General features: G+C 40.1%; 2 protein-coding genes and 1 pseudogene across 5 annotated transcripts in view; 1 reads left to right on the top strand and 2 right to left on the bottom strand.

Moving 5' to 3' along the window:
* LOC120557310 (myelin-oligodendrocyte glycoprotein-like) overlaps positions 1-12432 on the bottom strand; it is a 41406-nt gene extending 28974 nt beyond the window's left edge. For 3 of the 4 annotated variants that reach the window (XM_039797509.1, XM_039797511.1, XM_039797512.1), the window contains exon 1: positions 12101-12432. In XM_039797509.1, coding sequence (XP_039653443.1) covers positions 12101-12185 — 85 coding nt within the window. In that variant the 5' untranslated portion in view covers positions 12186-12432. The remainder of the gene's footprint in view (positions 1-12100) is intronic. The other variant, XM_039797510.1, reaches the window with a different exon arrangement.
* Positions 8060-9964, top strand: LOC120557314. Its single transcript, XM_039797518.1, has 5 exons — positions 8060-8655; positions 8786-9261; positions 9385-9436; positions 9530-9707; positions 9888-9964. Exons 1-4 carry the CDS (start codon positions 8379-8381, stop codon positions 9568-9570), a joined length of 846 nt encoding a protein of 281 aa, XP_039653452.1. The 5' UTR covers positions 8060-8378; the 3' UTR covers positions 9571-9707; positions 9888-9964.
* A 6787-nt stretch (positions 12433-19219) lies between the features above and the next one.
* Positions 19220-25234, bottom strand: LOC120557128 (annotated as a pseudogene).
* Between the last annotated feature and the right edge of the window lie 2117 nt (positions 25235-27351).

Raw genomic sequence — 27351 nt, 5'->3', positions numbered from 1 at the left:
TTTTAGTAATCGAGTATTCTACCGATTATTCCATTGATTAATCGGATAAGAAATACTAACAGCAATAGTAAATATTTATTATTGCTGTTTACTACTGTCGTTTGTATATATACAAAAGACAGGTTTCCTTTTTTAGAAAAAGCAACACTTTTTATTGCCAAATTCCAAGACCCTTAAAAAAAAATACATTACAATAGTAAATTTTTGGTGGCCCAAATGTTAATAGTTTTCACCCCATTCCCCTTCTTGCCTCTGGCTCTTTGAACTGGATATGCAAAAGAGCTGTTCACTGACCAGAGGGTAAATGTGACTGTACAAAGCTGACAGCAGGGCTATTCAACTACACTGTTCTGGGGGACACATTTTCAGAAGCCTAATACACAGTGAGGAGAAAGAATGAAGAATACAGACATCCCCGGCATGATGACGTCATTCACGTGCATATTAAGTAGCCATGCTGGGGGGAGGAGCCGGTTTGTCTCCAAAGATTAGTTGCAAACTAATAAACAGTTCTACAAACCAGCTTTCATTTTAGCTTGTTGGTAAAACATGGCATGCTGTAGGCTAGTTGTGTAAAACAGCGCGGTGGACGAGAGCAGCAGTAGTGATGTGCGGATCGATACTAAAGTATCGATATTTACGATCCCAACGTCTCCTGCTCTAGTATCAATTCTCATATAAAAAGATCGATATTTAAACTCAGTAATATGAAGTGAGTGTTTATGTTATCATAAGTAACTTGTTGTCACCATAGACAGTATATAAGGTTGTCACCTGAAAAGTCTAATTATATCCGGTTAGGGGAAGGAACTACTTCTCCTTCCGCCTGTCAGTTGTGTGTACACTGCGGCTCTGTGACGGAGCCAGCCGCTGCAACAGCCCTTCTTTAATTTCCCCCTACGAAGACTGCAGACTGCAGAGTGTTTATGGCTGACCGCAAAAGGAGTCATGTCTGGCTGTATTTTAGATGTAAAGACAGCAGTGTGGACATTTTTTTTATTTGTGTGTTTTTTTCAACCTGTTTTACTGTACAAGTCTCTGAGATTTTCTTTATAATTAAATAATATGAGAGTAGTTTATTGTCTTGTCATTATGCAGCTATAGCCTACTTTGGAATTGGTATTTGTCACATCACACTACAAATAAAATACGTAAAAAGTATTGGTATCGGTATCGGCAATACCAGCCTGGGTATTACTTGGTATCGGATCGAATAGGAATTAAGTGGTATCGCACATCACTCAGCAGCAGCCGTGAGCTACCTTGTGTCGGGTTGGCTCTGTGGAATGGATGAGTACACCGGATGTTTGTTACAGAGGTGATGTAGCAGCATATTTGCAGCTTAAAATGATGCCAAACTTTGTTGTTTTCTCTTGCCTGTCTCTTGTGTTTATATACTGTCCATGCCTGTGGTGTGCACAGAAACGTCAACCTCTTGTGCGCTAGTTATAATCCTCCGTGCGGAAACACAGTGAGCCGTACAACCTTAATTACATTGATTTAACGATGCTTCGAGGCAAAGATTTATGCTTCGAGGATTTTTTGTAATCGAATTATTCGAGGAATCGTTTCATGTGCAGTCATTGTTTTCACCTTCGTTTGACTAGTTCATAACTAAACTAAACCCAGCCATGCCGCGCCGCCACATCCTGTGCCACACACCACCGGAAGTAGGCTACATCCCTCTCACCTCGGGCACAGTTTGGACCCCTCCCCTCTGGCAGGAAGCTCAGGACCAAAACCTCCCAGCATAAAAACCTTTTTTTGTTGTTTCTCCCTCTCTGCAGTCAGCCTAATATTACAGTAAGACACAGACTGAGGGCTCAGTGTGAGCCAAGTTTCAGAAGATTTAACTATGTTATTTACGTTTGTTTGAATCTCTCCTCTGCCGCTACGTCATCTTGTCTTTCCACGTAAGCAACAGATCAATGCCACTGATGGTCCTGCTGCCTGCAGGATCTTCTAAATCCTGGTGTAGGACCTGAGTCTCTGCCTCTGCTTACTGCTGCTCTAATGGTAACTCAGCTGCTGCTTGCTTTAACCACTCGGCTTCCAGGACCAGGGGAGGTTTGAGTATTTTAGATCCATGTTTACTAGTTTGCTTCTTCTTCTCTGTCATTGTTGGTGCATGGCTGCATGTTCTGACATCTTTCAGTCTTGATACTAGCTGATAGTCTAATCTCCCTCATTAATATATCATAAATATGACCTGTGTGTGTGATGTTGAAACTCCATTATCAGGCTCAGATCATTTGACTAGTTGATGCTATTAAACCATCACCCTCCACTTAATGTTTTCATTTTTCTTTCAGAATCTGTCCTAAAAGACCGATCAGGAGAAAACAAAGGTGATGATGTCACTGATGTGTGCTATAACTCTGACCAAAACCTCCCACCATAAAAACTGGTTCTTCCTGTCTGCGGTCAGCCTTATTACAGTAAGACCCAGACTGAGGGCTCAGTGTGAGTCAACCTCAGAAGATTTAACTATGTTATTTATGTTTGTTTGAATCTACAAAACACTTGGCAACACTTGAGAAATGTCATCGCTGCACCAGCATTGAGGTTATTTTATTTTTGCCTTGTCATTATAATCATCACCAGCAACAGGTGGAGCACGAGCAACTCCAACCTGAGAGACTTTTATCTACAAAAGGAATGAGAACTGGAATGAGCTTAACAATATATATTATATTTGGAAAATCCTCAGAGTCTGGAAGTTGAGTCTAGTCATTTTTCAAGCTCAAATATCAAACATTTGCTTGTTTCAGCTTTCAACTGGAAGAATGTGATACTTGTTTTGTTCTATATGAAGAGTAAGTAAAATATCTTAAGGTTTTGTTGCACTTGTATGACTAAAATGTGGCCATGTTTATCTCAGAATGAGCAGTTTCAGAGATGTCTGAAGCTGCAGCCAACAACCAGGAGAAACTGGTTAGCACCGAGGAATATTTGGGTTTAGTCCGGTTTAATCTGTCACTTCACACAATCAAACAGGAGTTACTGTTACTACACAAAACACGCTTCAACTAAACTACCAGACACTACTTTTCATATGCATCCGGTTTAGATTGTCCAAAACTGAGGTGGGGAAGGCATTCTGTTATTGTTATGCCATTTATAAATATAATGTGTTATAATGATAATTTTGTGATAATCTGAAATGTGAATTTCTATGTGCAATATAATGACGACGCAGAAGTTGGCATCCGATTCGCAGCTTCCGATTCGGTAGTTAAGGGGAAATTTAAGGGAAACTTAAAACTGTCCGATTCAGCAGGGAAACACAATTTACATTGCTAAGTGACTGATCCTGAGTGTTAGTCACTAAGGTAAATTATTAATTATGTCTAAAACACACTTTTAGATTTGTGAAAGCTTTATTGTCTTTATGAGAACACAATAAAGGGAGATTTCACTGTTTTTTTCATATGTAGACCACATTGGACCAGGTCCAGATCCAAAACCGCAATACCTAGACTTGTCAAATCTGGACTACATTATCCCAGAGAGGCTAAAGAGTCTTAAAAACAGATTTCATACTTTTATAGCAGGTCCACTGTTTTATTTTATTGCCACAGCATGACCTTTGCTAACTGACATTCAATGTAGAAGTCCACGTCTCTCCATGTCATTTCCTATATCCATGAGCAGGTCTTCCTTCTCACTTCAAAAGAAAAGTAGAAAACGTTATTTTTACCTTTTGGAAATCAATCAAAATATCTTCATAGATTTGCCAATGGTTTAATTTACTCTTCAAATCCTTCTCCTTCAACATAAGTGTTGTTCTCTCACCTTTCCTCAGAAAATAGAGGCAGGACTGAGTAATTATTAAGATTTCTTCTTTGATGATGAAACTCAGCTGGACAGGATTGTGAAATACCTGTCAAACTTCCTCGACAGCTGTAACACACTCTCTGATAAAGTGTGCACCATGGTGTCTTCTGACAGGATCAAATACATCATAAATGTGTTGCTGTCACAGGTAGATCCACAGCAATTCCACATTATATTTATGAAGATATTTTTTTTCTATGACTTAAAGTGGATATGTAACTTTTAGTTTGTGTTGATTCTAGTGGCCACTTTGGACAAAAGTGGTAGTATTTTCACCACACCTGCTGTCGTAAAGGTCTTTTCTTTACGGTGCTGTATTGCCCACTGTAGATTACAGAGTTTGCGTTACCGTGTTTACACGAGTACAGGGGAAGACCTGCTCATGGATATAAGAAATTACATGGAGAGACGTGGGTTAATTCTTGTCCAGTTTTGACAAGTTTAGGTGTAGTGGTTTTGGATCTGGACCTGCAATGTCTTACATATGCAAAAAAACTGTAAAATCTCCCTTTATTGCATTTTCACAAATAGAATAAAGTTTTCACAAATCTGACATTGGGTTTGTAACACTCTTTAGCCTCTCTGGGATAATGTAGTCCAGATTTGACAAGTCTAGGTATTGTGGTTTTGGATCTGGACCTGGTCCAATGTGGTCTACATATGAAAAAAACAGTGAAATCTCCCTGTTTTCTCATAAAGCCAATAAAGCTTTCACAAATATAAAAGTGTGTTTTAGACATAATTAATAATTTACCTTAGTGACTAACACTCATTCAATACAATAAGAGGTTAAACAAACGGAGGATCAGTCACTTAGCAATGTAAATTGTGTTTCCCTGCTGAATCGGACAGTTTTAAGTTCCCCTTAAATGTCCCCTTAACTGTCGAATCGGAAGCTGCGAATCCAATGCCAACTTCAGCGTCGTTAATGTAATGTAAAATAGCATTTTCAACCACGAGCACACAGCGAAAACAAACAAATCAACAGAGCAAAAAACTGTAGGCTAACTGTACGTACACACCGCCGCCGACTTGAGCTTCTAAAGATACCGGAAGTCATTAATTTACAATGGAAGCTGGCTTCTCTCAGCTGCAAGGAGCGTCAAAAATCGGTCGGCGTCGCATTTTGGGCGTTTTGAGCATAGATATAGAACAATACATATGACATGACGTCATAACTAATGGCATAACTGTCCACCATCTTACTAGGGTACTGTTTACTATTGTCACATTGACATATATATAATGGACCAATAGACCCCGTTGCTCTGGACGGAGACCAGTGAAGGCTATTAGAAGCACTTTTCCGGTGATCTCTTGCTTTACTGCGTAGCCTCCAACTGACGGAGACAACGTAAATGTGACGTGAGCAACCTGTCTGAAAGTGTGAAGTCTTCTGGTAGCTGTGCCAAGAGAAATCTCAATCATTCCCAATCTTACAGAGAAGGAGAGCGTAGGTATATGTAAGGAGATAACATAGGCACAGGCTAATTATTGCTAACTAACATGCTAGTTAACATTAGCAATTAAACCTAAACAGCTAATGTAAGTCGAAACTGCCTGCAAGCTTCTCCTGTACTATACGGTAATTCCTCTACTGTGCGACAGTAAGTCGCGTGGTTATGACACAATCGTTAGCCTATTTTTACAAAAACGTCTGCTAGGGAGCCATAACGTGAGGTACAAGCTAATGGAGCCTTTTATACATTGTCGTGTTTCTTTAGAACTAAACAATGGACAAATAGAGTCTTTAAACGCTTCAGATGTAAAGTTATTCGCTGTCAAAGTGACGTAAAAAAAAATGGCGGTCAGTGGAATGCTAACAGGAGGTGATACCTTTGTAGCAACAAAATGGCGCCATCGGAGGTTCGAGTTCTGAAGCGAAGCTTACCCCCTTGTATTGTCACCTATGGCAGCAAGTATGGTTGTCAGCTGTGCAGCACCTAACTGCTTTACCAGAAGGACCAAAGAGACCCAGGAGGCTGGCATCACTTTCCACATATCGGTAGAAGTAGATAGAGTATTTTTTCTCTTCTTTTTTTAACTATAAATACAGAAAAGTTGGTGACCTAGCTAGCTAGCTAGCTACGTTGCCTAGCAACTGTTAACAGACCGGCTGAGATGTCAGTTAGTGGTGATTGCTAGATAGCTCTTAACAGCATTTATGAACAGCAAACATTGTTTTAGTTGATTGATTTTTGACATCAAATAAGACGTTTAGTAACGTTAACGTTCTAACAGTTTTTTCTAACAGTTAATATTACCCCTACATTGACTGCTATGAGGCTGATTTCACTCAATCGGTTTTAAGTTTTCAGTTAAATTAAAGTTAACTACAAGTACTCTTCTTTACTCCTAAATGTCATTTTACTAGCCTGACGTGGTCATACTCAGATTCTAGTCAGAATGTGAGTCTGAAACCGCTCCATTGGGCTCTGATTATGGGGCGTGTTCCAACTGAACCAGGAAAGAAAATTCCTCTGCACTCATTGGATAGACCTACAACCAATCAGAGCATGTGACGTATGTTGAGCGACACATAGTTGTCAACAGCAGCACGGTTGTCAACAGCAACAAAAATCAGCTGGTCGTTCGCTGGAAGATGAGTGTAAACGATCTTTGCCGGTGTTGTAAAACTAATGTAAGGATAAAAGGAGTACTTACGAACACGAAATGTATATTTGAGAGAAATAATAAAGGTGAATGTATTTATGAACAAGTTCTCCGTTTAGGATTAGAACTCGAAAATACAGCAAAAAAATCTTCTCGCATATGTCGGTCCTGTCAAAACTTGATAACATGGTTGGAACGCGATATGCCCGTTTTAAAAAAATGGACAGACGACGAAGGAGACCAGGCTGAAAAAGAAGAAGTGTGTTCATCTGAATCATCAGAGAAAAGAGAACGGGAGCCTACTCCCTCCAAGACGCCCAGGGCTCTGAAGAAGTTTTGTCCCAATCCGTCAGATTCAGAAAATAGCACTATTGTATCTGGGTAAGATTTAACGCAACAACCAATGAAAAAAAAGCAAAGAGCAGCATACAGACACTTCCCTAAACATTTGCTCATTCAGAGACCTGAGGCCTGTACTACGAAGCAAGATCAACTTGTCCTGGATCTCTTTCAGTTCCCGGCTTCACCTAACCTAACAACCGCGGTCCTGCATAACCCGTGTCACGACGCTGGTTATCAACTAGTTAGTAGGAAAGCTGGCAAAAAAAAAAAATATAGCATAAAAATAGCTGACGCTGTAGATGCGTAAATCACAACGCTTATTAATATCACTTCCTCATCAGTCAGGACCAAGATCTGACCATAATTACACTTGTGCTTTCCATAAACTGTCGTTGCTTTAGCCTATTATTTCAGTTGCAACCCTGGCAGTGGGAAGCGATCGTGAGAGCAAATAAAAAATATAAAAACATAATTCAAACCGATGTGCGCGTTGGCGACACACGGCTCAAGAAGCCGATATGTAATTCCCTCCCATTAAAATATATATTTCATAAAAATACCAATCAGGGAATGTTAACGGGGTTGTCGATCTCTAAATATTTTAACTTTTATGAGCGAATCTCTCTCTCTCTCTCTCCACCGAGCTCCGCCTGATCTTCTTTAGGAATGGTGAGAGGCGGGTATGGCTGCAGCCTGGAGCGTCCCATGTCAAGCCGTGAGACGGGACGGCATGACATGGGACGCTCCAGGCTGCAGCCATACAATCTTGAATGGTGGTCGAGTATTGATTGGTCAGTAGGCGGTGCTTTAACACCGGTTGATCTCTAATCTCCAACTTAACCTGCTCCCGACCAGGTTAGGTGTTCAGCATGAGTTACCACGGCGATTGAACCCGATAACAAGTGAGCCACCTTCGTAGTAGGCTACAGAAAATCCTCGGTTGAGCCTGAATTTAGCTCGTTAACGCCAAATCCTGCTTCGTAGTACAGGCCTCAGAGGTGTCACTCTTGCCTGTCTTCAAAACTTGAGAGCCCTGTAATTTACCTATGGTTAAAGTTAAAGCCAGCCCAAATTTTCAGGCTAGGTGTAGTGTGAGCAAATGTTACCAGGATAAACTAGCTGGCTAGGCTGTACCATATCTCGTCACACTGTTCAATTTTCATATATTTTCAGGTTTTCACCCATTACCCATCACAGACTGTTGCCAAGGTATGTCATCCAGAAGATGCCTCAATAGTGAACAGCATCAATAAGAAAAATTGCTGCAAAGTTAATAGTGAAGCATAATCATCTTGTGGAGGAAATAAAGGTGCACATCCTGGAGCTAGTAAGCAACGAATGTAAAAATATCTGTAATCCCAACAACGATTTTATCCTGTGAAAGTCAACTCCAGATGATCTGAAAGCCTTTTCATTCACCAGTTTAGAGGCAGACCTAAAAAGTTTTTCACCATTCCTTTTCTCCATTCTCACAACTGTCACCAACCACTCTGGAACTGCAACTTGCGCAGCAGCTTCCATTGCTTTGAGAGGAAGAGAAGCCCGCCTGTCAGCCTTTGCATACTACCTAGGTAGTATACTACATTATGGTGGGGCAAAAAAAAGCAGTGTTTCACAGGCTGAGCAAAATGGCCATAACAACAACTCACAAAAACTCTGTAGATAAGCAGAAAGAGTTGGCACTGTTATGTGGGGGGTCTGTAAAAATGTTAAAGGTCCAGAATGAAGTTTTCCTGAACTCTGAAGCAGAAGGGAACATCGATGTTGGCCAGAGAGTGGACACCAGCGAAGACCAAAGCACAAGTGATCCGAATGGGCCACTTAACACTATCGGGAAAAGCATGGAAGAGCTTCACTTGTCAGGTGAGATGACAAATGACCCATATATATATATAAACACACCAAAACACATGAATGAATGTTATGTGCCTATCTTTTGATTAATAATAATAATAATTATTGTAATTGTTTTTACTTTTTTCTTTTCCAACAGACGAAATGGCTCATAGCATAAATGACTCTGAAATCGCTGTGCTACCTTTCAGCAGATTAAGTGACTCTGAAGCAGCAGAGCTGGGCTTGAGCTCCTTCGCTTTTCCGATCACACCCTCCACTCCTCCACCAACATATTCCCTAATATTTGACAATCTGGACTTTTTCATGCATGCACATCATCAGTCCACCCTGCACAACAACAAATCCATACACTGGATTCATCATATTGCAGTCCAAGATAGAATAACGACATTTCACCTTGGCAATGACAGACCGGACCATGATATCCTTCAGTACGACCTTTGCAACTCACTCCCCGGACTAGAAACCCAAGCCCATATGCGTTGTGAGTTCATTGTTCTTGGGAGCCGCATCCTTACCCAGTACCTGGCTGTTTTTAAACCCTTCTTGAATGTAGTGGTTCACCACTTGCCACATCAATATACAGAGGAGATGGCTAAGTGCTCCACTGATGTAAGTAATGATTTAAATCTGCAAAAAAACAACTAAATACACATAAATTCAACTCAAAACATTACTGCAATGTCATCTGATATTTATTCTTCTCAAAGTACCCTCTGGGACTACTCTTTAAAGATGAGAGCAAAACGTCAGATTTGGTGGATGTACTTCGCCACCTTCAGAAAGAGTAAGAATATAATCAGGCTCCACTATCAGTTTTTGGCAGGAGAAGGGCTTTATTGAAGCTTATAATTCCACCATTTGCATGTAATCCTTTTAGGTATGTGCCAAAGGGACCAGATGGGGTGTCAAATGTTTTAGTAGGAGGTGACCGGCTGACTGAGGGGAACTGCCGAAACATACAGTGGGCCTTCGCAGATGGTGCTACAAAGGAAGACAGGCTGGAAGGTCTCATCTTTAAGTTTGAGGACTGGCATGCCATCAGAAACCTCTTTGAAGTGAGTAACAAACTATAGAAGAATCTTGATTAGTAACGAAATGAAAGTGTCACACCACTACTTTAGATAAATATTTTGTTTTTTACAATTGAGTAACACTGTTTGATAGAATACTTCAAGTGCTTTTGCGTCAAGTTATGTTTATCCTTTTTTAATCACAAGTCTTCAATGTTTATTAAGGTCTATCATCGGATTTTCTATGATGGTGCATCCTCAAAAGACCATGGCACACTTCTTGCCAACATGATGAAGTTGAGGTACATCTGCTATCTGCAATACCATAAATACATACTGTAGAATTATTACAGTTGTTTCAACGGTCTGCTTTATTTTTTTTCATTTTATTTTCATTTTCTTTATTTATTTAAACAGGGACAACGTACAATATACATTAACCTTAGACAGGAGAGATGCATTATACCAGGTTGTAGCACATGTGCTAGTTTCCACCTGTAGTCCCTGGGCAGGCTGATGATTATCATTACATTACGCTTGTCTTTATAGTCTAAAAAATATTGTTGTTAACTCCAATGATTGTAAGTACTTTTTGGTGACAATGCTTTTTCCACAGCTGTTTCACAGAAATCCAGTTCACATGTCTGGATATTTAATGAATTGGGTTGTTATGGGATGGGGAACACAGTCCTACTATCATGAACGCAGCCCTGCTGTTCTCTGGGGGGCATTATTTCAACTAATGCACTGGTATGGTATGCTTTCAACTTAATGCATATTTTCACTAACTGTGTGTGGGCAGTAGAGGGTTTGTCAAGATGGTTGGTGCAGCAGTGTTAAAGAGCACACTGGATACACAATACTCTTACTGTGCTTTAACACATAACGTGTGCATGTGTGTGTGTGTGTGTGTGTGAGAGAGAGTGAGGCGGTGGTAGCGTAGAGGTTAAGGACCTGTTTGGCATGCAAAAAAGTTGTGGGTTCAATGTCCTTATTCAATCCCCTTGTAATATAATTGACATTTGTAACTGACTTTGGATAAAAGTGTCTGTTAAATGAATACATGTAAATATCTTTAAGAGATGGACAGAATAACACTGAGAAAACTATGTCAGCCATTCGCTAAACTATATATTTCTGTTACATAGGTGCAGCAATGCAAAACAAGGTCCCCATGCAGCTTACAATATCTATAAGGCTACACGACTCAATTTGAATGCATGGTCTTCTTTTCTGTGACTCGGTGGTAACAACTGTGTATATCGACAATATTAGACCACGAGTTATCGTTACTGTTAAAAAATATGTATCAGTCTCAATGTGTAGCTTAGTAGGTGGCTGTGATGAAGTAGTAGTAGTCCATATGGCCGTAGATGTGAGGAAAGAAACTGGAAGCGGCTTCATACAGAGCTTTGATAGCTCACTGTGTAGAGCTGCCGACTCAGGTGTTAACTATTATATTTATGCCACAAGATCGAAACCAGCTCGACCCGAACTTGAATGATTATATTGTTTTAAGATCTTTTTTTTTTTGGAGGTGGCTGTGATGTGGTGATTACTTAGAAAAACATGTTTGCGACAGTAGATCTGGGAAACTATTTGAAAATCGGCAGTAATATGTTTGTGTGTGACGAATCTGGTGACACAGGCGGACCACATCGGCAGCTGTTAGTTAAACACAACATACGGAAACCAGTTAGGGTAGAAACCAGTAAGGTTATAACACCGGTCACCTCGTTTCTAAACAGTCCGCTCGCAGTGAAGTCCTGCACGGATGAACAGCTGGCGGCAGCTCGCTCTGCCTGCATTCTGCTGCGGTTCAGCGGCTAACGAGCGATAACTGCTAACAGACACCGCTGCGACCAACAAACAATACAAATTCTGTCCTTATATATGTAATCTATAAAAGGTTTCTAGTGTCAATGTATTGGCCGTGCAGTGGCTGCTTGTGCTTTTTCTTCAATCGTGTGTTGAACATGATCGAAGAATGCTGCCGTGTCAGAGCGGCCAAAGCGTCAAACAGCTTCCCCGTACTTTATGACAAGCGTCCTCGACTCGACAGGGCGGCCAGAGCTTCTTTGCAGCTCAAGTCGGCGGCGGTGTGTACGTACAGTTACAAGTGTAGTGAAGCGGCTCTTTTGTAAAGATAACGGTTTTCGGTTAGCTAATGACAGCACGTTTAAAAGGCACAGTCTGAAAGATATTTTGTAACCACTGACATATATAAAAGTTCATAACCGAGTAACGTAGTTACCCATCATGCTTACAGCATTGTTAACTACGCTAACAGGTGAGAATACTGTCATTAGAAGTTAGCTAGCTAAAGTCAGCTTCCATGTTGGTGTTACCCAATACACCCATAGTGCTAGCTAGCTAACGTTACCACTGATAAACTGCGTATGGAATTAGCTAGCTAGTTTTACAGTTAACTTTCTCACCTTGTTGTTGTCCTAGTGTCAGTCCAGAGAAAGCTAGCACACAGAACAGAAACAGCCGCTTCAGAAATCCAGTGAGACCAGACATGACAAAACGTTGTTAACTAATATCAGTTAATGGTGCAGCTATCAAGTAGCTAGCTAGTCAGTTTGCCTCACGTTAACTACCGTTAGAAGTCAAATGTCCCAAAGTATCCGATCTCATAGTCCTGGGACGCTGAGTCCTGGAGCAGAGCCGCTTTGTGTCCACTCTCTCTGTAAGAAATAGAGATGAGCAGTCAGCGCAGTTGATTATAATGGACGCGCTTCTGTGGGTGTGTAATGCTTTCCAGTTTATCCGGTTTGGTCTTTAAACGGGTGTTACACACACACACACACACACACACACACACACACACACACACACACACACACACACACACACACACACACACACACACACACACACACACACACACACACACACACACACACACACACACACACACACACACACACACACACACACACGTTCTCTCACTACATTCATGGACTAGCTACACCAAAGACTTTCTAATGAGTAGACCGGCTTTACCCATCTCTACAAACATGATCAAAGCCATAAACAAGATGAATTTTAATTTCATATGGAGAAACAAATGTCAGTAGGCTACATAAGGAAAATCGACATGGTTAAAAACTCTGAAGATGGAGGTGCAAATTTTGGTTTATTGTCCCAAATTTCATATTTTCAAAAATGGTTGGAATAGACTTTCTTCTGCGATGTGATTTTGAATGCAATTCGTTACTAGCTAGTCAATCTTTCTGCTGTCCATCAGCAGGTCCTTCTCTATTGGAAGTTAATCTACAAAAATAATTTCACACGTCATAATACTCCAGTTTGGAATAATAGATAGGCTACATATTGATAAGCAGAAAATCTGTGGACATGGAGGAATGGAAATCAAAGGGAATCTGGGCAATTTCTCATTTTATGGACAGTAATGGACTCTTGTTATAGCACGAGTTTTGTGAGAAATATCAACTTCAATGCAATGTCAAGCGTTATGACAGATGGTTGAAAGCTATACCAATGTCTCTGAAATCACTGGTGAGAGAAGACGTTAGGTACTCCAAGGTTTCTCCTGGTCTGAGGCAGCTCTGCATCCAAGGAATTGATTTCTGTGATTACTGATTATAAATATGTCCTCATTGGTGTAAAATGACCTCTGCCAATGATCTGACTTATACTTGTAGGGCAAGAATTTCTTATCTGTATTTACCATTGACATATATATAATGTATTTACATTGGACGGGCAAGTAATTCCGCCATTTTGAAAAACTCTAATCGCTGAGAGGGACATAGAGCACTAGCCTACCTGTCTAGCTAATCCCCAACGTGTTTTCGTTCAGAGCCAGCGTCACGTGACTGAAACCAGCTGAACCGGAGAAGGAGATCAGTGAGAGGCGCCTGTCACCGCCCCGGCAAATGTGAAAGCCTGCGCATTTTGCGTATTTATTGTCATGACACATAAAAAACACAATGTCCCTTTATGATAGAAAAAGAGAAAAAAAGTAGTACATTCTTGTAGTGCATTTTTTTAAATTTGCACACTTATGAATTCTTTGGCCAGATAATATGGACGGCATCTTAACATTAAAACAAGAATGTAAAAATGAAGGAAATAAAAGAATTTTATGTTGTCTGGAGGCAAAATATTTCATGAGGGAAGAACTGTTTGGCCTCAAAATAAACACTGAATGTAAATATGACATGTGTTTTTTGAATTGGTTCAACAGCTGGAATGGTACGGCCCTGCACACCGCGTAGACACAGCGGTGAACGGTTGTCTCTCTGACACCAAACGTCTCGGCCCCAACCCTGATTCTGGCTAGATGGCCGACTGGTCCAACACTCCCTCTCTCCATTTAGCCAAAGAACTCAGCTTCTACACTCTTTGATTTAACGAGACGGTTTGAAATCTCTAACCATGTCTAACATCAACTTGTGATGAAAGAGTTGAGTTTATTCACTCTAGACCAGTTGATGGAAATTCTAAGTTGAATTTTTTCTTCTTTTTTTTTGCGACATTTTAGAAGTTCCCTTAACAATTAGATGGAAACATGGCTATTGAGAGAAAGATATGAGATCTGCTGATCAGACAGGTCCTCCCTGTTTCTGTAAAGGGTAAAAACATTTTTTTTTATTTTTATTTTATAAGAATAAGAAAGAATTGTTTTAAGAAATACATTATGCCCACATGTGCTATAAAGACACCATAGCATATCTGAATGCCTAACAAAGACATGATACATGCTTTTCTCAAAAAATCTTCTCCAATAAAAAAAAAAAAAAAATCCAAATTAAAACATATTTACACACAAGTAATAAAATAATTAAGGCAACATATGTTACGAAGTGCTTTACAATTTTTTGGGGTTTTGATTTCCTTATGATCTGTTGGTATTATTATCACAACTGTATCTTCATAATGATTATCTTGTCATTGATATCTGGAAGAGAGTTCTTTATTCAGAATTAAAAATAAAGTCACTCTCTAGTTGACAACTTGTTCAGACTTCTGAACTTTAAACCACTTTTAGAGAAAGAGAAAATAGTATCAACCATAATTGCCTCATTTCACAAGCGTCCTCTGAGTTTTAGAATAATTGAATGAATGACATTTTGATCATGGCGTCATATAAATAACTATGGCCAGCTGGCATGGGCCGACAAGACACCATAAATTCATACAACAAAGAGCAGAGTGCAGCGTAGACATTTCACACAACAGAAAGTACAAAAATCAGCTTAAGTATCTTTTTACAATGAAATCATCAGACCATCATTATCTCCAACTGCAGGGACTGACCCGCCAACTTTTAGATTGGTAATAACACCAACAGACAGACCAAATAAAACCACAACATAGGTATACACGTTTTGAAAACAATAACAACCACACAAAAAAATTTAAATAAGAAATTACATTAAATAAAAAATCAGGAACTTGACAGTGCACACCCACCCCTTCCCACCCCAATGTAGTGCCACTTAGATGCCCTAAAGACTAATGCCTGCGTAGTGAATCTTAAAGGGGTGATAGAATGATTATATAGGGTATTTCACACTGTTCCTTATGGTCTCCTAATGGGGTATGTAACATTGGTTGGGCTGAAAATGGCCTGGTTGATATTTGATTGGCCCTTATGCATCCCTGTGTTTTGGCCCTATTTGTAACAAGAGCTTTTCTTCCAAATATGGTATGGTCATGAATATTTAGATGAGCTGCGCGCTCTGATTGGTTGAGCGAACTTGCCATACGCGCACATTAGAGACGCGCTGATTGGTTGAGCGAATCCCCAATACACATACATTAGAGAAGCGACAGAATCTCATATTCCAGACACTGCAATGTTTCATTACCAAATTCCCTTCTGAGACTTTTTAAGCGAGAAATCAACTATATAAAGCTGAAATATGGGCCGCGTTTACAAAAATTGATGGCTAATTGCAAATTTGGTAAGACGTGTCGGACTTTAGGAGCTCCACACAGTCTGAGAAAGCGGCAGCCTGCTGGGCTCCATACCCAGGGCAAAGTCACCCTTTGTGGATACTGCACTACGGGGCTCCGCCGGCAGCTGCGCGGCATAACTAATATATTTACGGTTTGAATTACCCCGATGGCCACTTATATAACATCATTCCCCAATGTCTTATAAAGCTAACCGTTGTGTCCGATTTGATTTTAAGGCATTTTTATGAACGCATAGCGTCTTTGTAGGAGCGAGCAGCTGCTTGCTATATGTCCCATTCATTACAATGGGGAAATACCGCAGCTAGCTAGCTACATTTCGTCATAACTAAATTATATTTACAGTTTGAATTTCTACCACTTATATAACATATTCCGTCTTATAGCTACCGTTGTGTCCGATTTGATTTTAAGGCATTTTATGAACGGCATGCCTTTGTAGGACGAGCAGCTGCTTGCTATATGTCCCATTCATTACAAGGGGAAATACCAGCTAGCTAGCTACACTTGCCATAACTAAATTATATTTACAGTTTGAATTTCACACCACTTATATAACATCATTCCCCAATGTCTTATAAAGCTAACCGTTGTGTCCGGATTTGATGTTAAGGCATTTTTATGAACGCAAGCGTGTCTTTGTAGGATCGAGCAGCTGCTTGCTATATGTCCCATTCATTACAATGGGGAAATAACGAGCTTTGCGCTTTCACCTCGCATAACTAAAGTATATTTACAGTTTGAATTTCGACACGGCATGAATATTACAGGTTCCTCAAGGTCTTACAAAGCTTAGCTAACACTTGTCTGATTTCGGATTTCAATTGAATGTATTTTTGTGAATGTCAGAGTTAGAGAGGAGGCTAGCTAGCTCTCATTGATGGACTCCATCTCACCGCGGCTCTATCAATGAGACTCGCGGACAAAGAGGCTTATTTCCCGATTGTTTGTTTAAATAACTCAACACACATACCCATTATAAGATTAACTGGAACCTGCGGGCTGCGGTAAAAGATTGCGCGGCTAACAAGCTCGCTGACACTGCGGGTCAGGGCGGCGATGTAGCAACCCAGGCAGCACCAACACCGGCACTAAACTCCGACACACAGAAAAATTTGCAATTAGCCATCCTTTTTCGTAAAGCGGCCCATATTTGAGCTTTATATGGTTGATTTCTCGCATAAAAAGTTTCAGAAGTGAATTTTGTAATGGAATAGCAGAGATCTGCGTGACCCAGCTAGATTCAGAAGACTACCTGATCTCAGGTCAGTTGTGTAGCCTATGTAAATGTTGGGGCTGACCGTTCTCTTAATGGGCGACAAAGGTTCCGATTTTGGGGCGCTTACGTAAGCAACTCAGCTTTGTTGAGATTCGCCCGTTTTCAGCGGCAGTTTCAAAATATGAGATTTTCATAGTAAAGGGGTTGTCAGTGGGACTTTGAGCTTCTATGTATGTCCTATTTACCCACCGAACTGTCGTTATTCAACTATGACAGGGTAAAATCGGTTTTGCATTCTATCACCCCTTTAACCGTTCACTTTTCCATAAATAATATTTCCCTTTAAGCCTCCCAGCTATTGAAGTAAATATAACAACGATATTTACATAGACCTTTTCATGTAACAGATGTTACAAACTGCTTCACAAAACAAAACCTGAGAGGATCAATTACAAAAAAAATCAAATAACTTTAATTGTATCAGGTGAGTTTCTTTCTTCATTTCTTTTCTTATTACCACTTTAACATAGGTAATGATTTTTGTAGGTTTTGTTCATCTCATTATCACTTTGGTAACTTTTCACTCTGTTTAGTTGAGTTTCTTTGGAGCTTCATCTCGTTCATTCAGCTGCTATAAAGTCTGTAACTATAGTCCAGTGGAGAGACTTTACAACAGTGAGAAAATATAATATGAGATGGTGAAACAGAAAAATAAAACAAGGTCACATACAAAATAACATAAAAAGGAACACGCAGAGAGCTTAACAATCATGTTGACCTACAGCAACATTATAAAATAAAATCCCTGTAATATAAACCTTATTAAATCTTTGTTGATCTGTCAGAGTGTAGATTGTTATGTTGTTGATTTTTCTTGTTTTTGTAAATTATATAGTAATATTTATTTGGTCAAACTCACTCTGTAGGTCCAACCAACAACAGACCATAATAAGTCTCACAAAGATCTCCTATAAGGCAACAGGTTGCATACCTTACACTCAACATTATTTACAGACACACAAACACACCGTACTTCTATACTTGTGAGGACATTCGTTGAAATAATGCATTCCTTAACATCAAACTTCACATCTAAATGTTTAACCCAAACCTGATTCTGACCTGAATCTTAAAACCAGAGGCCCGTTCCAGAAAGCAGGTTTAGTGAAAACTCTGAGTTGGTTAACCCTGAGATGAGGGAAACTCTGGGTTTTCCGTTCCAGAAAGAGAGGTAACTTCACCTCGGAGTCAGTTACTATGGTAACTGAGTCTGTGAACCTAACCTGGTCGGGAGCAGGTTTTCTTCAAGAAACCTCGAGTTTCTCTCAGTCTCCTCCCTCTGAGAGGGAGGAGAAACTCATTTCCTCATTCATTCATTCAGTCTGTATCAGGCGCATTTTAATGCAGTTTGTTAACTGCATGAATAAAAAAACGTATTGGTTTATGTTAGGCAGACTATAAAATGTTTTTTTTCTCAAACATGTCATGTCCTTTTGTCGACGATCCCGCTGATGAAAAAGCTGTATTAATTCACAGAGAGTTTACGTCGGGAGATGATATTGAGTTTTTTCATTTCCACATAACCGATTTGAGAGGTATTTTTTATCACAGTATTAGATATGTAGATACCTTATCCTTCCACTAGTTCAACATCGTGGACAGGCTTTAACATCCCAGCAGATTCTTTGTGTCGCATTACGTTTTTTGCAAACAGCAGTTTTCTTTCTAACAGCAGCGGATCATACTGTAATAGTAAAGCCACTGTATGTAGAGCCGTCAGAAAAGTGTGATCGCTCTGAAACGTTTTTTAAACGTGTTCCCTGGACACAACCAGTGAGAGCCATTAAAAAGAAATACATGATTATACTTATAATTCTGTTAATGATCATGGTGCTGCAGCCTCAGAATGGGAATAGTATAGTTTACTTTTTCGCCCGCAGGATTGCACCTGAATAAAATTATAAGTGTAGTCTACAATTCCAGTTTTCACCAGTAGCCTAATATTATAAGTTAACTGTGATTAAATATGAAATTAATACACTGTTAATGCGTACGCATTGACTCGCAGCAGCAATTTTTCTCCCCACACCAATTCTCTCTCTTTTGCAGCAGCAGCCGCGCGGTCTTGCTTTTTAACGAAATACATATTCAAACTCGCTGTTTGTGCGCAGGTATTTCCGCCGACCCGTTTGTTTGTGGTTGTTACCATGGTGAATCGTAGAATCATGGCTCCATTCATACTGCCTTTTGTGCACGCGCGTAACCCTGAGTGAACATACTCCGAGTTGATTGAACCAACTCATATAAGCTGTTCTGGAACCGAAAACTCAGAGTTTCCCCTCTCAGGGTAAATCAACTCAGACATCAGGGTTAGACTCAGAGTTTGTTAAACCTCCTTCCTGGAACGGACCTCAGGTCTTGACCCCCAAACAGGCATTTCAGAGTCTGTCAAAAAATGAGGACCGCACAAAAAAAAAAAAATTCAAACTGGTTTTCACAAAGATATGTACAAGTAGTAGGTAGCTCAAATAAAATCTGATTGGCTCATAGCCGTGTAATAATAACCACATACAAAGGCTAGGATTCAAATTCCTCAGAATTAGACTAAACTTACCTCTAATGCGGTGTATTGTGATGATCTTTGTGACTCTAAGCAGAGCTTGAACTGCACCAACAATCAGAACTCCCAAAACCAATCCACCAAACAACCATCCGATGGCCACTTTACTGGAGGAGTCCTCACACAGTTTCTCTGAAACGCATCACAAACAGCTGATGTAACTCAAACTGCATCTCAGGTACAGCACACAGACTACACACAACACTTAAATGTGTCTGAAAATATTTAAAACTAATAATAAATAAACAAATTAAATTATTTCCTGATTAAACCACCAAGAAAGAAATCTCACCACTGATATGAACAGAGGTCTCAGCGTGAGTCTGATGACTGATTTCCTCCTGTGTTACTACACAGAGATAGTTGTCTGTCTTGGTCACAGTAGTGTTGAGAGTGATTTAGTAGCTGCTTCCTCTTTCTAAGATCTGTGGTTCCTCAGCAGGAAGGGTGTTTCCAGCACTGTCCTTCCACTCTAGTTTAGGTTCTGAAGCCGCCCTTTGGACCTCACACTGCAGCAGGGCCCAGTCAGCTGTAGCATCAAGTATTGTGACAGATGGTTTCGGAGTGGCAGCTGTGAACAAAGTTTAAACAAAAGCTTATTAAAGATGAATACAATAAAATGATAGAAATGTGATAATATAACATTATTGTTAATCCCTGACTGTAGATACATTGTGTTTAAAGAGAAGAACAGAGAAACAGGAAATCAGAATGTGAGCTTTAACTATTTTTGGGTTATTAGATTACATCAGTGACATCATCACCTTGGTTTTCTCCTGACCGGTCTTTGAAGACTTGGTCTGAAAGACAAAGGAAAACATTAAAGTGATGGTTCGGAGTAATTTCACCCTAGGGTCCTTTGCACCATGACCTCGAGCCAAACACCCCCCAGAAGCTTTTTTCACCTGGGTCGAACATTGGGAGAGTTAGCGTAGAGTAGCGTTATCAGCTGGATAGCTTAGCGCAGAGGCTAATGGATCCAAAGTTTCTCTTAACATTACCCCACTAATAATGCCCGAAATAATATCAAATGTCTACAGTAGTACAGATAGGTTATGCACTCATAAAACGATGGATTGTAAAGTTTGTAAGTACACCAGAAGTTTATGTAAATAACACTTGCCTGCTGGCTTCTGCTCTCTGCTGTTGTTGTTGCTGCTGTAAGACGAGTGCTTAGGGACCGTCTACAAATTACAACACCGAAAAGAGATGCAACAAAAATATTTATTAATTTAACTTTTTTTTTAAAATAAGTGCTGTAGAATAACTAGCAGGAGACAAGTTATAATTGAGGTAAGTTTGGAGACATTACCTTATTTAATCATTAAATTAATAAATATTTTTGTTGTATCTCTTTTCAGTGTTGTGGTTTGAACGGCCTTAAGCACTCTTACTGCCCGGTAGTAACAGCAGCAGCAGCAGAGCAGAAGCCAGCAGGCAAGTGTTCATAAACTTCTGGTGTACTTACAAACTTTCCAATCCATCGTTTTATGAGAGCATAACCTATTTGTACTACTGTAGACGTTTGGTATCATTTCGGGCATTATTAGTGGGGTAATGTTAAGAGACACTTCGGATCCATTAGCCCCTGCGCTAAGCTATTCAGCTGATAACGCTACTCTACGCTAACTCTCTAACTCAATGTTAGACCCAGCTGAAAAAAGCTTCTGGGGGGGTGTTTGGCTCGAGGTCATGGTGCAAAAGACCCTAGGGTGAATTACTCCGAACCATCACTTTAAGTGGAGGGTGATGGTTTAATATCATCAACTAGTCAAATGATCTGAGTCTGATAATGGAGTTTCAACATCTAAAATGCAGCGGGGAAACACCAGTAATGTCAGGTTTACATGGACTTTCCGTTTGTTGTTTCCCATTCACATTCCCCAGCACTCACTCCCCTCATCCGCTCACAATCTCCTCAAGTACTGATTGCACACACCTGCACTTCATCACACCACATCATCAGATTCACACCTGCATCTCATCAATGTCCACCTACTTAAGCAGCACAGACACACTCACTCTTTGTCGGGTCTTACATACATGTCTTCATGACTCTCTGACTGACACGCTATTCCAGCTCAATCCAAGTTTACCTGTGCTTTGTCTCCTGTTGTCTGCCGCTGATCTACACCTGCCTGCTCAGCTACAAGATTCCTGCCTGTTGCTTCCTGTTCCTTGTTTGACTCTTTGTTAATTAAAGATCTACTCATCACTTCAGTCTGTCTCCTGGTCAGTCGTGACAAGTAGAAGCACAAATCACACACACACACACACACACACACACACACACACACACACACACACACACACACACACACACACACACACACACACACACACACACACACACACACGTCATATTCATGATATAATGAGGGAGATTAGACTATCAGCTAGTAACTAAATGGAGAAGATTAATACCACTCACGTCCTTACAGCAAATATGAAGCTACAGCCAGCAGATGGTTAGCTTAGCTTAGCATCAAGACAGATAAATGCCAGAACATGCAGCCATGCACCAATAATGACAGAGAAGAAGAAGCAAACTAGTAAACATGGAGGTAAAACACTCAAACCTCCCTTGGTCCAGGAAGCCGAGTGGTTAAAGCAAGCAGCAGCTGAGTTACCATTAGAGCAGCAGTAAGCAGAGGCAGAGACTCAGGTCCTACACCAGGATTTAGAAGATCCTGCAGGCAGCAGGACCATCAGTGGCATTGATTAGTTTCCATATTTTATACCATAAGCATCACATGTTGAAACTATGAGAAACCTCCTGGTCCAGTGAATAATTCTGAATTTGTAACTTTCTCAACATCACTGAGAGTGCTCCTCGTTGACAGATCGTATTTAAACAGTGGAAATGTCTCTGGATAGTTTACTGAGGCAGCTCCTCCATTAAACCCATGACAAAACTATATATTTGGATGAAGACATTCATAAAAACTCAACATGTGATTTATGTTTTGAGGTTGTTGATGATTTAAGGAGGGAGCAGGAGGGGAACCGTTCACATGCTGCCTGTCCATCAATCTTAGGGCTGGGTACCCAACTTTGATACTTTTTAGGCACCAACTGAACTTCCTCATAAGTATCAAAAAATTAAATATCTAAGAGTAAGTCTCATCACTGTCAGTGAGCCAATAGGCATGCAGCATGCTTCTAAAAAGATCTAATCATGTTTGTGATTGGCTGTCCAACGTTTCACGTCGTACAGACATGCAGCAAAAACTACGTTACGGGGCGCCCGGATAGCTCAGTTGGTAGAACGAGCGCCCATATATAGAGGTTCACTCCTCGACGCAGTGGGCCGGGGTTTGACTCAGACCTGCGGCCCTTTGCTGCATGTCATTCCCGCCTCTCTCTCTCTCTCCTTTCATTTCTTCAGCTGTCCTGTCAAATAAAGGCCTAAAATTAAAATAATAAAATAAAAAATAAATAAAATAAACTACGTTACGCACAGAGATGGGGCTCATGTGTGTGTTGTTGCATTTTGAAAAGGCTGGACTACAGTGTGTGTGTGTGTGTGTGTGTGTGTGTCACAAAAACTTTTGTACCATAATGTGTAAAGTTGTGATTTATTTTTGTTAAAATAGGAACAACATCCAATAGTTGTGTTGTTCATATGTTTTAACAACATCCTGGATCTGTAGTTTCTTTGTCAGAGGTTTAAACAGAAGACTGAGTGGACAAAGAAGAACAGTCCATGTTCTAACCTCAAATGACAGCTGGAGATCAACAAACAATAAATCAAGAATTTAATGTTTAATAAAAATACTCACCAACAACAAGTTCAATGGAGAATGTTTGACGTGGGCGAAGACGAGGAAAATCACAGGTGTAGTTTCCACTGTCAGATATCTTTGTATTTCTGATGATTATGGAGGCGTTGCCGTACTCAAGTTGATCTGGAAAATGAGAGACTCGACCTTTGAACTCTTCACTCTGACCTGGACGACCGTTGTTGTAATGAATGCCTGCGTCATACATGAACACCTCCTGATCCTCATCTTTCTGAGGAACCTTCTTCCAGTCAAAGAGTTTTGATACAATACTCTCCTTGGTGCTGAGAGAACAGGGTAACACAGCATCACTGTCTTCTTTCACAACCACTTTAACACCACCTGGACCTGAAAGACAAAACATACTTTAATCATTATGTTTAAATAGTGAAAGTCAGGTTAAGGCAAAGAAAGTGAGAGAAAATCTGAATACACATAACATTCTGACAGTGTTTTGCATCATCTGTCTTTTCTTCAACGGTTATTTCATTTCACCTTGCCATTATGAACAACAAGTTATTATTATGAGAAACTCAAACTCAATTAAAGCTGCAAGCAGCGATGGACGGGCCCTCGCGCCTCTGCGCGCGTCGGGGTTACCGGTGGACGCTGCTCCTTGCAACCGTGCATTTGCGCGCCACTCAGACACCGCAAGTCATCACCAATGAAAAGGCAACTTCCCGCTGAGTTCAACAATACATCACACAAGACTCTACGTCATAGAGTTAATTAGCTGTGAAAGGCGGCGTGGCCAAAGTATAGGGTGCGGGCCAAACCTTTACCAATAAAAAAGGAAGTCTCTGCTGAGTTCATTGATACCTCACATAAGACTCTACCTTAAACGGTTTAAATGCTATGAAAGGGGGCGTGGCTCAAGCATAGGGAGCGGGCCAAACCATCACCAATGAAGAAAGAAGTCTCTGCTGAGTTCAATGATACCACACACAAGGGTCTACATCAAACGGGTCATTTGTTATAAAGGGGGCGTGGTTAAAGCTTAGGGGGCGGGTCAAACCCTCACAAATTAAAAAGGAACTCTGTGCTGAGTTCAATGATACCTCACACAAGACTCTACCTTAAATGGTTCAAATGTTATGAAAGGGGGCATGGTCTGAGTAAGTGGGCCTGGTTAAAGTATAGGGGGTGGCTCAGTATCATAACGTACACTCAAGTTAAATGTTAAAGTATAGCACCTTGACTTTTAGGCCTTTATTTGTCCTCAGGGTTGGACTCTTATGAATCGTGAAAAGTTTCGAGGTAATCGGACAATGTACACTCGAGTTACACCCACTTCCTGTTTCGGCGGCGAAACGCACAAAATGGCTGCCCCGCCACGGCCACACCCTATGACGAAAAGTTTTTCTTTTAACAACTTTTCATCTTTAACATCTTAAGATGGCATCTTAAAAGAGTTTAGTAAATTGAAACAAATAAGACAGACTGAGACTAAAACCAAGTTGGGTTTATTAATTAAGATATATTTGCAAATAGGAGCAACATGATTTCACAAAAGGCCGCAGCCCAGTGTGGAGTCAGTTTCTCAAATGAGTGAACAGAACACCAGGCTTATATGCATCTTCAGAGTGACAGCACACACACACTTGGATTATTATGACACTACAGTTCTTACAGGCAATCTGATACACATGAAGACAATCAGAAAAAACACAAGAGACATCTCGGAGCCATCTCACCTCCTCCTCCCTGTACGAGAGTTTTAGGGTGACCTTGTAGCCCCTATCTGTTCAGGCAAACAGTGCTCACATTATGTTCCAGACTGGACGTCTCAGCAGTTAGAATCAAAATCTGCATGTGGGAATGAGATAAACTCTTTCAGCATTTGTGAAAGAAGTAAAGTACAAATTAAACATAAAAATATAAGGAATTATGCTTAAATGTAATTTTCCCATTACATTACCGCCATCTTGTGGTGTTGAGAGGACGGAGCACTGAAGGACGACATGGTTCTCTTAATACATCCATGGCATTGACGGTCCATGATGGACTACACTCAAGGTTGGAATAAGATACTGTCGGTACACGATCCGTTCTGCCTGCACGATCCGTTCTGCGCATGCGCAAGATAATACTGTTTTACCGAGGATACGACCTGCATCATCTGTTCCACGCTAGCCTATTTTTAGCCTCCACCGGGAAGCTAACGTTAGTTTAGCTAACAGCTAATTTGGTTAACCGCTAGCTGACAGCTAGATTCAGTCTAAAATAACGTTAAGTCAAACTTAATGGGAAAAGCAGGCTACAGCTACATTAAGACTTTACAGTAATAACAATAAAGACAAATATTGAGTGATTGTATTTTAAATGAGCACAAGTAAAGTAGAACTGACGTAACAGCTGTTATATATGTTAACGGTTATTTTCAAGTTTTATTTTGAGGGTTTAAAGTTTCATGTTGTCTCAGCTAGCGGTTAGCCGAATTAGCTGGTAGCTAAACTAACGTTAGCTTGGCTGTCGACCGAAAGCGTGGAACGGATCGTGCAGTGTCGTTAATCCTCGTACAACAGCGCATGCACGAACATTTTGCGCATGTGCAGAACGGATCGTGTACCGACAGATACTACAAAGCTATATAATTCACGCGTTAATTTAGAACGTAAGTAAACAGTCAGTTTTACCAGATCTACTTCCTCACATTTTAATGGTCACCCTGCAGCCAATCAGAGTAAAGTATTCGCCCAGACCAGACCATGGTATAAGCTTCTTTTTTAGTCTATGGATATAAACCATTTTAATGGATTATTTCAATAGTTGGTTGAGAGTAAAGAGATGACAGAAAACGTTTCAAAGTAAAAATATTTTGCATATTTATACATTCAGATTTTTTTTTTAATTACAATTAAACTTTTAACTCAGTTTTTCACAAGAAAACTTCACAGTAACTTTAACCCCCACAAGGCCACCAGGTTGCAATACTTTATTGAAGAAATGAAAAAACATAATTATGTACACAATAATATCCCCAGATGTATAAATCACATACATATTCAAAAGGCCAAAATTCCTCCTGTCTCTCTATTAGGTGAGAGCCAGACAACGTTTATCTTTAACTGTATCAGGCAAACTCTAGATGGCTCTTTATGAAATATAATCTACAGTTTTTACTGCACAGTATTCTATTATCCTTTGGCAATATGATTTTAAAAACAAACAGACTCCTGCTTCAAAGATTCAAAATAATTTATTAATCACACACTTACAGCAGCAGCAGCAAGGGCAAACAGAGACATGATACACACTTTTATAAAAAATATTCTCCAACAAAAAACATACATTCCAAAAGTAAAAAAATATTTACACAAAAGTAATAAAATAGGCAACATATGTTACAAAGTGCTTTACAATAAAAACATGTCATTTCTAAAGGATATTTTCCAGCAGAGTTCAGAGTAGACATTTCACACAACAGAAAGTACAAAAATAGAAAATCAGCTTAAAAATCTTTTTACAATGAAATCATCAGACCATCATTATCTCCAACTAACTTCTATCACCTGACATTTGGATTAAACGGTTCTTCAGATCAATTTACATGTCTCGTGTGTGTGTGTGTGTGTGTGTGTGTGTGTGTGTGTGTGTGTGTGTGTGTGTGTGTGTGTGTGGTAAACTTTTAGATTGGTAGGCGACCTCTCTACCACCCGAGACGCTCCAATAATACGTAACAGCAATGGGACCATTCAGAATGTTAACGTTATCTAACAACTAACTAACTTCTCAGCATCCTATTTAGTTATTTAGTTACAGAATTGTTGCTTTGTGATCGACCCAGCTGTTTCTTTTCTCGTCTCCAGTTTTAACCTACATGGTGTAGACGTTACATTACATAAACATAACAGATCTGTAAGATAATTAAAAGTGATGGTTCGGAGTAATTTCACCCTAGGGTCCTTTGCACCATGACCTCGAGCCAAACACCCCCCCAGAAGCTTTTTTCACCTGGGTCTAACATTGGGCGAGTTAGCGTAGAGTAGCGTTATCAGCTGGATAGCTTAGCGCGGGGCTAACGGACGTTAGTATTGTCACGTTTGTATCTCGTAAATGACCCCACTAATAATGCCCAAAATGATACCAAACGTCTACAAGTAGTACAAATAGGTT

This window comes from Perca fluviatilis, chromosome 4 (genome assembly GCF_010015445.1).
Source record: "Perca fluviatilis chromosome 4, GENO_Pfluv_1.0, whole genome shotgun sequence".
NCBI lineage: Eukaryota > Metazoa > Chordata > Actinopteri > Perciformes > Percidae > Perca > Perca fluviatilis.
Note: the sequence above shows the minus strand (reverse complement) of the source record. Positions and strands in the feature narration are given on the sequence as shown.

Bases quoted from the DNA above. Each gene is read 5' to 3' on its own strand.
- LOC120557314 (XM_039797518.1), top strand. From the start codon at position 8,379: ATGGTGGGGCAAAAAAAAGCAGTGTTTCACAGGCTGAGCAAAATGGCC. The intron at 8,656-8,785 runs GTGAGATGACAA...CTTTTCCAACAG, and splicing joins GGAAGAGCTTCACTTGTCAG to ACGAAATGGCTCATAGCATA. The intron at 9,262-9,384 runs GTAAGTAATGAT...TACTCTTTAAAG, and splicing joins TGGCTAAGTGCTCCACTGAT to ATGAGAGCAAAACGTCAGAT.